General features: G+C 54.4%; 2 protein-coding genes across 8 annotated transcripts in view; one reads left to right on the top strand and one right to left on the bottom strand.

Moving 5' to 3' along the window:
* Positions 1-2,720: 2,720 nt before the first annotated feature.
* On the top strand, positions 2,721-3,164 carry LOC133393172 (uncharacterized). The gene has a single exon (XM_061656634.1). It carries the CDS (start codon positions 2,721-2,723, stop codon positions 3,162-3,164), a length of 444 nt encoding a protein of 147 aa, XP_061512618.1.
* Positions 3,165-4,521: 1,357 nt separating this feature from the next.
* LOC1270733 (histone-lysine N-methyltransferase 2D) overlaps positions 4,522-16,607 on the bottom strand; it is a 33,258-nt gene continuing 21,172 nt past the window's right edge. For all 7 annotated transcript variants that reach the window (XM_061655050.1, XM_061655047.1, XM_061655051.1 and 4 more), the window contains 3 exons: positions 6,897-16,595; positions 6,101-6,820; positions 4,522-6,029 (listed from right to left, as the gene is read on the bottom strand). In XM_061655050.1, coding sequence (XP_061511034.1) covers positions 5,754-6,029; positions 6,101-6,820; positions 6,897-16,595 — 10,695 coding nt within the window. In that variant the 3' untranslated portion in view covers positions 4,522-5,753. The remainder of the gene's footprint in view (positions 6,030-6,100; positions 6,821-6,896; positions 16,596-16,607) is intronic.

Genomic DNA, 16,607 nt, shown 5'->3' with positions numbered 1-16,607 from the left:
CTATCCCGCAACGCAAAAACCGGTTTTCGCTAGCTCGCCACCACTCCAAAAGCGATGGTTTTTTTGCACTCTGGCGAGATTTTTTGAAAGGCGTTGTGAGGGTTTTTGAGGGTTCAAGATGGGGTCACAAAAAAGCAGTTATATACGATTTTTTTAGAAACGTTTGGCCCTTTTGGTTGACGATAAAGTCGCTTATACAAACCGGAACATCGTGCTTTAATTTAAATAAAATCCTATCATACAGGAAAAAGGAAAGATTTGAGAAATTGCTTACTCGGTTACGCTTACATACAGCGAGAAACGAGGACTGAAACGAGGTTCAGTCTCAGAATGACTCGATACTTTCTCTCTGCTCTGCTCGTAGAAGGACGGTGTAAAACTGAACCGACAGGAGGATGGTTGTAACCACATCATTCATTGTTTTATATATTTTGGTAGAAGTTTTTTTCGTTTTTGAATGATTTTTTTTAAATCATCTGATAGGGAACTTATGCTGAATTAGACAATTGATGAGTACAATTTCCTCAAAAAAATCAAAATTGAAGAATTCGTGAATTCCAAAATCCGTAATATTTCGAGCACTACCCACGTATGGCCCGTGTCTGTGCTCCATCGCATGCGATTTTATCGCACGTGCTGTCAAACGCTTTTTCGTATAATATTGCGATTATTTGGATGATTTTAATAATATAATGATTATGAAAAATTAAGTTGAGATTGTTCCTACAAAACACCACACATTTAGTTTGACAGATAAAATCGGATGCGGCGTCCGACGAAATCAAAATTTTTTGATTCCGTCGTACGACGAAATCGCACGTCCGACGTTATCTGTCAAATTCCATATAAAATTTTGACAGGCCTTCCGATAAAATCGCATCCGATGGAGCACAGACACGGGCCTATATAATAACATGAAGAATGGAAGGAACAAAGACGGCGATAGCGTATCGGAGCAGGAACACATTCATTCACTTTTACTGGTCTTTTGACGGACTACATTGGACGGCATCGCGAATATGACGTTATCCACTCACTTCGTACAGGCATTTTTGAGAATGTACAATTAACACACCACATGTTAGCAACAATTAACGCAAAATCCTTTTAATTGCATATCCAACACACCTCTCTACAAATGCGAAACAACTCTCTTGCAGCCGAAGTCTGCCTTACCTAAAGTAACAACAACACCCCAGTACATTGGTGTGAACAAATTTGGTATGTGGACTGTTTTTTACATCGATTTATTTGGTCGATGTATTAGCTTACTTTTATAAACTCATTCAAAACTTGATATAATATGTTAATAATTAACGTTCAAGCCAAGTAAAATCTCTCCTCTGATTTTTGCCCTTAGTTTACCCATTCCAGCCTGCATATGTCACCCATCGCTTGTTTCTTTGACGCCACGTAGAACAAATTTCGTTTGCGTTTTATGACGAATTGTACGGTAATATTTTTGATCTGAATGATGAAACAAGTTTCAACAAACTACTCATGTATCATGTCCAAAACTACACTAAACATGATTTATTTTTTACTACCTCCTTACACCAAGCCAACCCAAACAAGCAAATGTCATTTTGTTTTCGGTCGAGTTGGTCTCAGAAAGATGCATTTTATTTTACCATTTTACCATACTTCACTGCTACCATACAGCATGCATTTGATGTACTTTTGTAGGAAAAATGTTTGTTTATTTGTTTATTTGTAAATGTTAAGTGATTGGCCATAATTGGCCTTATCACTGATCTTATAAACTAAACTTATAATAACATAAAGCATCACGGTACAATGTAACATCAGCACAAAATAAATAACACAGAGTATCACAGCAAGAAAAACGGGTTAAATTAGGGAATTCCAGTCAAAAGAGTCATAATGTGCATTAAATCTGATAGCCATCGCAGTCAAAGGTTCATTATCGCTATATGCACGTCTAGTTTGGTCAACTCTTAGTAGCCTAAAGTTTCTTAAAATACGTTATGTTAAACTAACTATTTTACAACCTCCAAGACGTCTTACGTGTGAATTACAGAAAATATTGCTCATAATATCCCATCGTACCACTGTGACGTCTTGCATTTTCGCACTTGCATCCCGTTATTCGTTTCCGGTAAATACGTTTCGGAGGTAAAGTGTAGTTTTTTAGAAACATATACATGTTACCTACACGATACAATCATCATTTTTACGTGTTCAGAGCAAAAATACAGGTATTTTCGGAAAAAAGTGCAACAGTATTTCTGCCATTCACTTTGACAGCGGCATCGAAAATGTTACACAAAATGTTTCCATGTCGTTTCCAGTCGAGTTCCCATTTCCGAAGGACCCCAGTGTCAAGCGCAGCATGAGCATTAACATACGTTCGGGATAATTTTGACAGTTACATTTTTGTACATAACCGTAGCAATAGACGATGCGCAATCTCAGATTGCGCATATATTTATCTGTCAAACGGGTCGGTTTGATATATTTATCTGTCAAAAAATATTTATATATCTCGGACATATAATCTTGAAAATTTATGCGCAATCTTGGCGCAATCTGAAATTGTATGGAAATGACGTTTATAGCTCAGGGTTGGCTACGCGAAATGACATATGTTTTGATAAAACGAATATATGCGCAATCTGAGATTGCGCATCGTGTATTAATACGGTAACTCCAAAATATAAATGCCAAAAAGTACATTGTGGAAGCGGATCACATGCATCATGATGATCCGCGCCGGACGCGACAACCGCGACATCATGCAGTGCGTGCAGTGTTCGCTGAACACGGTGAAGGCGATCCGGAGTGAGCTGGGAGAAAACAGCGACGACGACGAAGCGGTGGCAGCACGAAAACCACATTCCCAGCGGCGGGATTGCGTGCGGACCGGCGCTTTCCTGGCTGACCTCCAGGCGCGCGTGATGGAAAATCCGGGGATCGGAATTCGGCCGTTGGCACGTCAGATGGGGGTGGCACCATCCACGATGAAATTGGCCCTGAATGACACCAAGAAGGCTGACGGTGCCGAGGCGAAGAAACCAAAGGCCGCCGCAGCGGATGGTGCGAAGAAGGCCGCCAAGAAGCCGGCAGCGCCGAAGAAGGCCGCCAAGAAGGCCGCTGCGCCGAAGAAAGCCGTAGCCCCCAAGAAGGCAGCAGCCAAGAAGTAAAGCAGGTTGCTCCAACACGAGCTGTAGAGCCTGAATTGTACATCTCAACACACTTGGTCCATAGCAGCAGTTCTTTTCAGGACTACCAATCGAATCATTCAAGAACTATTATGCTTTCTACGAACGGTTTCACCCTAAGCAAATCGAGAAATTGCATGGATCATTCTCGTTCAACTTGTTTGGTGCCGGTTGGGCACGAATGACCATCGAGTTGAAATCGAATATTTCATTAGAAAATCACTTCTAAGACACCGAAGTGCAAATTTTCTCCTCTTGGGACCAATATACAAAGCCTATTCATAGCGATGTTAACATCACATAGCATAGAAGCCTATGAAATTCCATAAATTGGTTTGCTTATCGAGTTTTTTCAGAGGATTTTCAGAATTATTAGATGGTAGGCCGAGAGCACTGAATATCAGTACCCTAACCATTAGATTCAAACGGTTCAGCTAGAGGCAAATGTTGAGGACCTGGTTCAACTACCCATGCAGCCAACACAAAAGGGAAATTTGAGAATCACTAGTCATAATAGTACCCTAATTACAGAACCAAGCGAACTTACTTTTCGAAAAGACTAAAGTCGACCGATGAGCTCTAGTGAAGTGAAGCATCATTTCAGTTGGTCCGGCATTGGCCCCAGTATCGCTACCCGGTATTCTCACTAATTTCCCGACATGCCTTCACTCCCAGGCAACGTTAATTATTTCTTCCAGTACCTATAGCCACTTAGTACCCCACAAGGATATTCTTACCTGACCATATTCCGAAACCTGTTCGCCTGTATTCTTCAAGGACTTGTAATGTTTTTCTTCTCTGTCCACAAAACCGAAACTACCATTGCACTTCTGAACTGCACCACTGCCAGATTTGTACTGCGACGAGTGTCGTTCCTCTCATTCGCCACAGCTAACAATTACGCAAATGGTTGCTTTGATCAAATTCTCGTTACAGAAATTGGCAGAAAGGTTCGGCACACGACAGCGCCCTCTGTTTGAGTACTAGAAAAGTACATGCTGACGATCGTTGCCGTTGCAGTCATCAATCGGAAAACGAACCCGAAAAAATACCAAAGAAAGCTCATTTAATTGCATACAGTAGTACACATTTACCCTACGCGGTACGATCCTCGAACGTGGCCAACCCACTTTATTCTATTTCCCATGAAAACCCGTCTTCCCTACCTTTTCCATGTAGTTAATGGAACCCCCGAAATATCCGTGTCCCACGTGTTGAATGGATAAGGCTTGATGCCCGGGGACAAGAACGTCGCTTCTCTGAAGCGGTTGCACGTTCGGGCGTATTTTTCTCTCTCTCTCTCTCTCTCTCTCTCTCGCTCTCTCTCAACGCAGATCGGTTTCATAAAGGTAGTAATTTGTTTGTTTTATTTCTCTCTAACCGCAAACAATTGCCATTTTGCAGCGTCTCCGCGTGTGCTTGTTCCCCCGCGCTCGGATTTTGTTCGACATTAGTTTTTCAATCTTGTATATAGCAAAATCTGCTGCTAAAATAATCGTCCGAAAATATATATTTTCATGTAGATATATATATTCTGCATACACGCTTTATATGTATGATTCTTACGCGCGCGCGCGCGCCCGTGTATATATATTTGTTTGCCGTAATGAGTGTGTATATACCTTTGATCCTAACGTTTGCTTGTCTCTCATCGATTCACCCGACAAGGGGGGGAAGGGTCAAGATGTAATCCGTTAAACCGTGCGTGTAACGCTGTGTAACGTGGTCATTTAAAATATAACTGCTTTCCCCGTTTTCTTTGCCATCTAATTAACTATCACCTTATTGTTCTACTCACTTATCGTATCGCGCCAAACGGGGAGGGTGCGGGCAGAGCGCGCACTATAATACACTAAAACACTAACTACACACAGAACTCGACGCCGCCTTTCTAAAAGCCGTGCGTTTCGTCCCCACTACAACGGTCCGGTGCAACATAACACTAACGCGCGCTCCCTTTTCAACCACCACACATGTCATTAGCTCCTTTTTGCCTAGCTCGCACAATTAACAAATGAGTTATAAAAATTGAAAACATACAGATAATTACACATACGCTTACCAGGTAGGTTGTTACTACTTAGAATTATGTTTTGCTGTGTGTTTTTGTTTGTTTTTGTTTTTTACAGTATTGCTGCAACCCTACGCTTGTAATTTGTCAGAGCCTTGTGTGTATCGTCTAACTTTTCGCCTCTAAATAAAGCATGAAATTAAGAGTGCTTAAGCCCGGAGTAGTACAACTTAAATAGTTAAAAAAAGGAAAGAGAATCTAAAACATCTAAGCTTAATACTCAAAGAAAAAAAAAAGCTTACCCTAATCAATACCGAAACCCTGTAGTTAACCACTAGCAATTAAAAGAGCCTTATAACGTGCGGAACAATATATATACCTAAGGTGACGGAACAACCGCTTTTCCCACCCGCACATAACACTAATCTACATTTTACAACTGCATTGGATGTCGAGGTAACAATGGTGTGAAGAAAATGCACGAACGACGGCCACCATCACTGCGCGTCGCTCTGGCATTTGGCTGGTGCTTTATGTTTTTCTCCGGGATGCGTAACAGCTTAGTTCATCCATTTCTTGCAGTTCGGTGCACCGCACATGCACGATATCTTGTGCGCATCGTCCTCGATGTCGAACTTGTAGTCGTAGGACAGCTCCTCGCCGCGGTTGATGCGCCGCTTGGCGAAGATGATGATGCGCAGCTCCCGGTCCACCTCGACGATCTCCGTCACGCAGTTCGGGTTGCACGAGTGGTTGATGTATCGGGCGAGCCCACCGCTCAGCGTCGCGTCCACCACCCGCTCCTCGTCCAGCCGGAACATGTAGATACCACGGTTCTGGAACGATAAAGGGGAATTGTCAGTATAAGTCGTACAACTCCCTACGACCACATCAATCACCAACTTACCCTCGCCTCGTACTGCTTCTCGCGCAGTTCGGACACCTCGGTGCGTATCACCTCGCCGATGTACTCGATCACCATCGTGTGCTTCTCGAGATCGCGCGCCGCGTACAGGCCCAGGCCCTGGATCTTGGAGCGCGCCAGGAACACGTTGTTGCGCCACTCCTGCTTCATCTTCTTGTACTGCGAGCTCTTCGAGTGCACGAACTGCTTGCTGTACGGGCAGGCCACCTCGCCGGCCGGCGAGCTGGTCGGCACGAACGTGGGCCGCTGGCTGACCGATCCGGTACGCTGCGTGTGTGGCTTCTTCCACGACAGTGTGTGCTTCAGCTTCGGCTCGGTGCGGGCCGCACCGGACGGATTGATGGCGAGCGGCAGCTCGAGCAGTGGGTTGCGCCCATACTTGAACCGGTAGTCGGTGAGCGTTTCGATGCCGGGCAGGCTCTCCAGGATGCGCACGACCGCGGGCTCGGTCAGCCCGAACAGATCCTCGCCCGAGATGTACTTCGGGAAGAGCTGCACGATCTGGCAGCTCTTGCGCAGCTGCGCCATCGGCTCGAGGATCCGCTGCCAGACGGCTTTCGGCGTCGCGTCGCGCAGCTCGATGTCCTCCTCGGCCGTCTCCTGCACCAGCACGCGGAACTCGGGCCGGCCGCACACGTCCGCGATCGAGCAGATGTACCGGCAGCGCTTGTTCGGACGGCGCATGGACCAGTAGAAGCGAATCTGGGGAAAGAGCATGAGGAAAAACACGATATTAGTACGATCTTTTTTCGTACGAAGTGTCCCCACAAATACTCACAATTTTGTAGCCGATCGGATAGATGTAGTTCGGCGTGTGGAAGCTCTGCAGCTGGTGCGGCAGCAGCTGCCCCACGTTGAGGAAGATCAGGCTGCCCACCCGCAGCAGATTGTTCGACTCGGAATGGTGCATCACCGACGCGACCTGGCGGCTTTCGTCCCGGTCGACGTACACCCGGCGCTGCACGCTCAGCGTCGTCAGCTCCGAGTCCTTCTCCGTCTTGGGCGCGTGCGTCTGGCACATGGTGGTTTTGTTCTTGTAGAACACGCAGCTATCCTTCATCGCGCAGCTCAGATGGTACACGTTGGCGCAGCGCGTCTTGAAGCACTTCACCGTCGCGCCCAGCGTGCTGCAGAAGGCGCACACCGACGTGAGGCTTTGCTGGAGCGCATTCTCCAGGTTCATCAGCGCACCGTTCACCGTCTCGTACACCCCGTCCGACCAGAGCGCACAGTTCAGGTGCACCCACTTGTCGACGTCGTAGTTGAGCAGCCGGGACGGTCCGTCCGCGACCCCGTCGCCCACCGTGTGGCAGAAGATGCAGCGCCGCGTATCGTCCGGCATTTTGGGCGTCGGGGCCACCGTGATGCTCATGCGGAACAGCGTTTCGGTGATTTCCTTCTCGCTCGGCTTCTTGAACCGCTGCACGCCGAAGCAGTTCGGTGTGTACACCTTGTACCGGACGCCCTTCATCTGTTTGGTGGGTGGTGCGCCCGCAAGCACATCCACCTCCACGCCATCGTCCGGGTGCTTCTTCTTGCGCTCGCCGCTGCCCGGTGCGTCCTTAACGCTGCCGGTGGAGCTGTTGCCGGCCGTGACATCTTCCATTTCTACGTCCTCCAGTACTTCCTGCTTGATTTCCACCGCACCGGACACGGCTGCCACATCGACGTTCGGCACACCTGTGTCCGGTTTGTGGCTGAGCCCAGCCGTACCTTCGCCAGTGGCCAGTGCTGCAGCACCGGCGCTACTGTCCCCAGCCTCGTCCAGTATGCTGGTCGGGCAGCAGCGGAACTGTCGGTAGCACTGCTCCCCGCAGAAGTACAGCTCCTCCGACTCGAGCTCGGCCTGGCCGCCGACGTCACCGTTCGCCGCCAGCAGCGGGAACTCGGACGCGTTCGCGATGATGATGTTGCTCAGTATGACCACGTCGCAGTGCCGGCAGAACCGGGCCGACCCGTTCAGGATGGTCTGGATGTCGATCGGGGCGCCCTCCTTCCCGTCCCGGCCCTTCGTCCGGTACAGGCCCAGCTTTTGGCTGGTGGGCGACACCGTACGCTCCACTATCTGGTACGTGGTCGGCGGCGGTATCTCCAGCATGTTGGCCAAATCGCGCAGCACGCCGAAAATGTCGTCCACCGCCGAGGAGGTCAGCGTCAGCGTGACCGTCACATTGCTCGTGTCCTTGAGCGGGGTGGGCGGCCCGAACCGCGACTTGACGCCCGCGGTCTCCCGGAACCCTTCGTTCTCCTTGTTGCTGCCGGCGACGTTCGCTCCTTGCTGCGGCCGACCAGCCGAATCCGCCGACAGGGTGATGCCCTTGCGCAACCGGATCGGAATTGGCGCCAGTATCGGGATGACCGGTGACATCTGCCGGTACACGGCCGTCTGCTCGTCCTCGGCCGGCTCCTCCTTGATCAGCCGCAGGCCCGGAAAGCTGACCGGCGAGTCCCACCGCAAGCACTCCGGGCTGGACGTGCTGATGATCGTGTCGGGCGAATCGAGGTCCCGGTCGCGCACAAACTCGTACCGCTGCCGGTCCTCCGTCTCGAACTTGATCGGCGCAAACTCCTGGTCGTAGAAGCCGCGGTGCACCGAGACGGGCGTCGGCTCGGGCGGCGGATCCTTCACGCCGAACGGTTTCGTGTTGTAAAAGTCCGCTATCGAGGGTATCTGGGCGTCGCCGTACCGCCCGGTCAGGTCGCCGGTTGCGATCGAGTACCCCTTCAGGTTGGTAAACTTGGACAGGTCGCCGGTGCCGAACACGGAGCAGACGCCGTAGTTGCGGGGCAGCTGCGGCTCGAGGATCTGCATCTGGGGCAGCTGGCGCAGCTGGCCCATCAGGTTGTCGATGCACGTGTCGTAGTCTTCCTCGATCTTGACCGACTTTTTCGGCTTCTTCTTCGCCTGGCTGTGCGCGTTGTCCTTGTTCGACTGGATCTGCATCTGGCGCCGGTTTTTCTGGTACTCGCGGCGCTTCTTTTTCTTCAGCTCGAGCGCCAGCTCGGCCGCCCGCTTGGCCGCCTGCTCGGCTGTAAGAGGTTCCGTCGGTTCCTCTTTAATGGCGGTGGCGGTGGGCACTGTGCTTACCGGCGAGGGGCCACCACTACTGGCTTCCACTTTCGTGATGGCAGGAGAACCGGTGATGGTCGTCGTGGATTCCACACTTCCGGGTGGTAGAGGAGATTTCAACGCGGTTGGCGTCGTTTGAGCCGCAGCGGGCGAAGGTGTCACTGCTGTTGTTGCCGGAGGACCCATTGGGGCGACTGGTGATGACATTATCGGTGTGGTTGTGCCTGACACGGTGGAGGTGGTGGTCGTGGCAGAGGCCACAGAGGCAGAACCACTGTTGAGTGATTGTTCCGGCTCTTTTTTTATGTCAACGGGCGTTTCCGATCGGGGTGCAGCAGACGGTGGCCTCGAGGGCTGTTGCATCGGACCCGGCGAGGGCGTCGGTGTAGGAGTTCGCACTATCGTTGTGTCTCCAATCTGCTGCTGCACCGGACTCGGCGCAAAGCGTTTCATCGACTCCTCGGGTGGACCACTTTTGGCCGTCACCGTCACGCTGGTGGACGCTGGCAGCACTGTTGTGACGCTTGACACTGTCTGCTGCGTCACGGGATCACGCTTGACGATGGTTACGTTCGTCTCGCCAACAGAGCCCACGACAGTGGCAGCGTTTGGCAGCGTTTTCGACTGCAGTTGGTTGTTTTGTTGGGTAAATTGTAGTGAATTTACTTGCTGTTGTTGTGGTGGCATAGCAGATTTGGCGGCTGTCACCGTCGTTTGGAGCTGTTGCGAGGCAGCCGCCGTAGTGACTGTCGGTTGTGATGCTTGAAGCTGTGTGACCGTAATTGTTCCGGAATCGAGCTTAACCGTTCCCTGACCAACGGTCGCACCGGACGTGGTGGTGGTTGTGGTGATGGTGGTAGCTGCTGCCGCCGCTGCCGCCTGTAGCATCTCCTCCTTCTTCATACTGGCGGCAAGCATGTTGGCCGCCAAATTCGGTGTCGGATGGCTCGACGATATGCCGGATGGCTTCGACACGAAAGACGTTTCCCGCGAGATAAGCTTCGTTTTCGCTGCTTCCGCTGTACTGCTGCTGCTGGTACTGTTGCTTGCCGACGCCGTCGTAACTGACGTGGTGGTGGTGCTGCTGCCGATGCTAGTTCCAGACGACACGCTCATTAACGCTGCAGACGGCGTGGAAGCAGCTGCTGCCGTGGAGACGGTGGACGACGATATGGAGCTGATCGACGCCGCAATGGCCGGTATCGGCTGGCTGCTAATGAGCTGGATGGCGGGTGGATTGGCGGACGGGGGAATCACTGGCCGGGCGAGCTGCGCTTCGAGCGAGCTCACCACACCCAGGCTCGGTGCCCGCTGGCTCGTTATGAGACTTGGCACGGCCCGACCGATGGGCGACGGGGCCGGCGACGATACGGACGACGCGCTAGAGCTGCCACTGTTCTGCAGCAGCTGCTTGAGCAGCACGTTCTGCGAGTCTTCCGACTTTGCGACCGTGCCGGAGGACGGCATGGTTGAGAATTTGCATCCGCTTCCCGCGGTTGCCGCCGCAGCCGGTGTGTCCGGCTTCGGCTGATTGCCACCAGCGGTGGCTGACGTGCTGCTGGCAGCCTGAGCAGTGGAGCTGCTAACGCTCGCATCGTCCGACGCGCTGTCGACCGGTTCGCTTTTCACGACATTGGTCGACTCCAGGCTGAGCCGCTTGCTCAGTATTTGCGAGGCCGTTTCGCGCCCGTGTCCGTGCGCGGGCGCCTCATCGGTGGACTTGGAGCGCCGGAACGAGGCCGCACTTTGCAGCTGGCTCTGGAGCAGCGTCGTGATGGAGGATGGCATGTGGGAGCTGGTTTTGATCAGCGGCTGCGACAGCGTGGCACTGAGGATGCTGGCGACCGGTGTGGCCGTCGTGGACGTCACGTTGATGCTCGTGATGGTGGCGGCACGCGACGTGCTCATCACGATGGACTTGGTCGGCGGGTTGGCGGCGTTCGCGGACGTTCCGTCACCGGACGCTGCCGCAGCCGCCGCCACCACCGTGCCGAGGTTGAGTATTCGCGTCTGGCCCGTCGCCTGGTTGGTGCAGATGATTTGCTGCGGCGACGAGCTCTGCAGCTGCGCCGATGGTTGCTGTGATGTGGTGAGTGTTTTTTGCTGCTGCTGCTGCTGCTGCTGAGCGTTTGCGTTGCTCAGGATGGTCGCAATCCCGCTGGCACTGGTCGTATCGACCGTGGTGGTGACGGATTTGCTGCTCGCCGTATCACCACCACCCGCTGCCGTCGACACGATCGTGGGTGTGGTGGATATCTTCATAAAACTCCCGGTCGCTCCCCCGCTGCTGCCCGGCTGGCTCTGTATGATGACGCTGTTGCCAGCCGCGAGCTGCTGCGTTTGGTGCGTCTGCAGCTTGATCTGCTGTCCGCCCTGGCCCTGCTGGGTCAGCACGACCAGCTGCTTCTGCATGTGGTTCTGCCCGGTCTGCTTGTTCGGTGTTCGTAGCTGCTTCACCACCAGGAAGTTGCTGTTGCCACTACCGATCGGTTGCCCCGGCAGCCGGCTCAGCTGCAGCTGCTGCGTGATCAGCTTCGTGGCCGGTATCTGCGTGATGGTGGTGGACGTGAGCGACGGGCTGCCGCTCTGCTGCTCGGACGCTTTGACCAGATTGGAGTTGCTGGCGATCGCCGCCGCCGGGAGGATCGTTTTGCCCGACACCGTCTTCAGGATGCTGGCAATCGTTTCCGTCTTGCTCATGTTGTCGCCCTTCGAGGGAAGGATCGTGTCGAACGTGATGGTGGAAATGTTGCTCGCTGCCACGCTGGACGCGACGCTCGTCGTGCCGGCCGCCGTCGTCGTCGACGGGGCCATCGACAGCACGACGCTCGGCGTACCACCGCCGCCGGCACTGCTGCTGCCCGCCACGCTCGCCGCGTTCGAAACGCTGATGGAGGACATGATGGAGCGTACCTGCTGCGACACGTTCATAGCGTTCAGCGTCAGCTCGTTCGGCTGTGAGAGGGGCGAAAGCTGTGGCATGGAGGAGACGATCCGTTGCCCGCCCGCACCCGTCAGTATGGGGCTGCGCGAGTTTTCCCGCGACTTTGCTATCACGTGCACCGGAATGATGTTCTGCTTGCCCTTAACGGTTTGGCCGTCGGGCTGTTGGGTCGTTTCCGCCGTCGTGGCAGGCGTATCCTGACCTCCCGGCGTTTCGGTGGACGTGGTTTTAGCAGCAGCAGCTTCCTCCGCCGGTCCGGAGAGGTCCGATTTGTCTAGCGCTGGCTGCTCCGCATCTTCCTGACTGATCGAACTGTCCGGGGAGATGGAATCATCCTCGAAGATCTTCGTCGGCAGCGACGTGTCCTGCGTGACGGTAAGCGACGATAGCTTCGCATAGCTGAGGCTCGACGTAGAGGCCACCTTCGGTTTCGGCGACGCTTTCACCACGATCGCCTCGATCGGAGGTTGCGATTGCTGCGCCGTGCTTTGTACCACACCGAACGTTACACTCGTCCCGGCGGCCGCAGTCGGCCCGGGTTGGTTGGCATTTGCACCGGAACTGGTTGCTGTTGGTTGTGCAGACTGTTGCTGCTGCTGTTGTTGCTGCAGCACAACGGAACCAGCCTGCTGTATTTTGATCTGCGAACCGACGGACAGTTGCTTTTGCTGCTGTATCGTGAGACCACCACCGTGCCGCGCGAACGTTTTCGTTATGAACGGGGACGATTGGTTGAGGTTGAGCGAGGACAGCGTGACGATGCTGGTGGTGTTAATTTTCTGCCCTCCCACCGCGATCACCGTCCCGCCGGCCGGGTTCTTCGAAATGTTGCTGATCGAAAGCCCGCCCGACGTGTTGATCAGTTTCTTCGAATGCGTCGCAAGCGTTGCCGCCTTGCTGGCCGCGTTCTGTTCCGTGCCGGCCGCTTTCGACGGTGTCGCCGTCATGGGGAAGCTTTTCAGTATCGGCACCGAGATGGTGGTGTTGCCGATCGACAGCTTGGCGGTCGATTCGGTCGCATCCTTCACCAGCCGCTGGTGGGCGGCGGAAACGATCGGTCGGTTCTGCATCAACGACTGCTGGATGGCAATGCGGGCCGTTGGGTACGAGATTGGCTTCGGACTTTGCTGCTGCTGCTGCTGCTGCTGCTGATGCACCGTGACCAGCGTTACCTCTTTCTTAGGAGTGGCCACTTTTTCCACCACCTTTTCCTCCTTCCTGGTAACGGTGACGGTCGGTTCGGTCTTCGCCGCACTTGGCGCACCATCCGCCGCGACCGTCGGTGGTGTGGCCGTCTTGGGCCGACTGTCAATCATGGCCTCGAAATCTTCCGCCGTCGTGCCGATGCTGCTCTCGTCAATGCTTTCCACGATCTCAATCTCCGAGCTGCCGAGCAATGGTTTGTCCTTGGCGCTGCTGTCCGCATCCAGCAGCAGCTCGACCGCAACCGTTCGGGCGTCCTTCTTCGCTCCGCCCGCCGCCACACCGCCATCCTCGCTGTCCACACACTCGACCACATCGTCCGAGAAGAGATTGTACTCGCCGGCCGCTATCTGCGAATCCAGCGGACTCCCCACGATATCGTACCCGGCTGGTGTTCCACTACCGAACGACTCCATGATCGCTTCATCCCCGTCGACACCGTGCTGGGCGACCGAGTTCAGAGACACCTCCGTGCCGACCAGCGCCTTATCGTTGTCGTCGTCGTAATCGAGCAGCCGCTGCTGCTTCTCGTCGGGGCTGCTGTCGATTACAACGATCTCTTCAACGGTGCCGCTACCACTGGCGCCGCTACTGTTCGCTGCCGCTGGCTCCGTTCCACCGCCCACCGGCTTGATGGTGACGCCTACCGTGTTCAGCGTCGTCGTCGTCGTCGTGATACCGCCGGCCGGTTTCTGCACAATCGTGATGCGATTCCGGTGCGGCACCAGCGTGCCGGCCGTGTTGATGGTTTGCTTTCTCACCTCCATGGCGAGTGCCGATTGTGGTGGTGTGCGGGTTGTGCCCGCCGATGTTCCAGCTGTGGCGCTGCTACCGCCGCCCGACTGCTGCTGCTGCTGCTGCTGCTGCTGCTTCTGCAGCTGCTGCTGCTTTTGGAGCTGCTGCTGTTGGAACTGGGCGACGGGATTGGCGCGCTTGTTGCCCCGCGCATTACCCCACATCGGCGAACCACCGCGAAGACCGAGCTTGATGTAGCCAAACTTCCCGAACGGCAGCGGTATTGGGTTCGATGGGTGATTCATACCACCACCACCACCGCCGCCGCCGACCGATACATTTGGATAGCTTTCTCCGGTCGACATCGATTGCTGTCGCATTAGCTGTTGCTGCATTTGCTGACCTTGCTGTTGTTGCTGTTGCTGCTGCTGCTGTTGAGGTTGTTGTTGTTGGCTGTAGTACATCATCGGGCTTTGAGGCATCGGGGAAGAGGTGGGCGTATTGCCCCCGCCATGGCTTAACAGCGGTGACGGTGGCTGCTGATGTATCGGACTTTGCTTGGCGTAATTCATCTGCTGTTGCTGCATTTGTTGCTGCATCTGCATTTGCTGTTGTTGCTGCTGCTGCTGCTGCTGCATCATCTGCATCTGTTGTTGCTGGTTGGATTGTTGCATCATTGTGCCCGCTTGTACACCGCCATGCTGTGGTGACTGTTGTTGTTGTTGCTGATGCATCATCTGCTGTTGGCGCTGTTGTTGAATTTGCTGCATGCGCTGCTGCTGCTGAAGCAGCTGCATCGTGCGTGGATCCATCGCTTGCTGCGACTGTTGCATCGGTTGTTGCTGCTGCTGCTGCTGCTGCTGCTGTTGGTTCATATTGCCCCCGGGTGACATGATGGGCTGCGGACTGCCGAGTGGCGAGTTGTAGCCCGCCCCGACCGCTCCCGGCTGCATCTGGCGAAGGTTGGGATTTTGAGCCATCATTTGTTGCTGCTGTTGCTGCTGCTGTTGTTGTTGTTGCTGTTGCATTTGTATGCTGTTTGCAACTCGCATTCGAATATTGGGATCATTCGGTATGGTTTGAGGCCGCACAAAGCGTGTTTGCTGCTGTTGTTGCTGCTGATGCTGCTGCTGCTGCTGCTGCTGGATTTGCTGTTGCTGTGGCAGCTGCGAGCTCATCATTGTGTTTTGCATCATCATGCCCTGCTGCTGGTTGAACTGATTGCCCGGGCTGGGGACCATGCGGTTCGGTCCACCGACCACCATCTGCTGGCCCGCCATTCGATGCTGCGGCGAGGTCATGCGCGGCGCCGGTGACGTCAGCCGACCGGGCAGGGAAGGCGAAGGCGACGGGCCACCGCCCGGCCCAGGGCTGAACGGGTTTTCGTCGATCTGCGAGTGGGGCGTACCGATGCGGGGCGACGGTTGCATCGTGCTGTACGGCGACATGGCGCTGTTCGAGTTGGTATGGTTGCCGCCCGGGCTCTGCAGCACGGACGAGTTCACGCTGGCCGGGCCCGGGCTGTGCGACAGCAGCGGGCTGGGCGAGTGCAGCGGGCTTTGGTTCGGCTGCAGGATGAGATTGCTCAGCGGCGACTGCACCGTCGGCTGGTACAGCGAGCCCGGCTGCGAGCTGGGCGACGGCGACATCAGCGGTGACGGCGGCGCTATCAGCGACTGGGCCGGCGAACTGCCGGGCGCACCGACCGGTGTGGACGCGCCGGACGACGCCGGCTTGCCCGACTGGTGCTTCGTTTTGTACTCCTGCAGTATCACCGAGTGCTGGCGCTGCTGGCGCCGTGCGTTCTCCAGCTGCTTCTGGATGACCGTATGGTCGGCCGTGATCTTTTGCAGCTCCTTCGCGTCGTTCTCCGTCAGCTCGTTGCCCTGCTTGCGCAGGTGGCGCTGTTTCGTGTTGAGCTGCTTCTTCACCTTGCGCAGCTTCACGATTTCCGTCTCGTAGTACTTCAGCTGGTTGGACAGGACGGTGTTTTGCTGGTTCAGCCAGTTCTCGTAGTTGATCTGCAGCAGCCGATCCTGCTCGGTGGCGATCGTTTCCGGTGGCTGTGGCGGTTGCGGCTGCAGGTTCGCCTGGAAGAGCGGGATCGTTTTGCTGCCGGACGGATCGGCGGTCTGCGGTGAGCCGGCGGCCGATGGTGCGGGTGTCGTCATGGCAACCATCGTATTTTTTGGTATTTGATTGATCAATCCTCCACCAACCATCTGGCCTTGCTGTTGTAGTTGAGGTTGTTGTTGTTGCTGCTGCTGCTGCTGCTGTCCCATTACATTGACGCCTCCCGGTGCTTGTTGGCGCCATTGCGGAGCCATTCTTGGCTGCTGCTGCTGCTGCTGCTGTTGTATCATAAACTGACCATTGTTTGGTGATTGCATTTGCAGCTGCTGATGCATAACGGGCGATTGCAGCTGCTGCGTTTGGCTGTGCTGTGCGGTCACCATTCCCGCTTGCTGCTGTGCAAGGCGGCCGCCGACACCCTGCTGCGGGTTGTTCAACATCTGTTCGTAACCCTGCGATAAAGA

Source organism: Anopheles gambiae, chromosome 3 (genome assembly GCF_943734735.2).
Source record: "Anopheles gambiae chromosome 3, idAnoGambNW_F1_1, whole genome shotgun sequence".
NCBI classification, from domain to species: domain Eukaryota; kingdom Metazoa; phylum Arthropoda; class Insecta; order Diptera; family Culicidae; genus Anopheles; species Anopheles gambiae.
The sequence above is the reverse complement of the archived record's forward strand: the minus strand, read 5'-3'. Positions and strand labels throughout refer to the sequence as shown.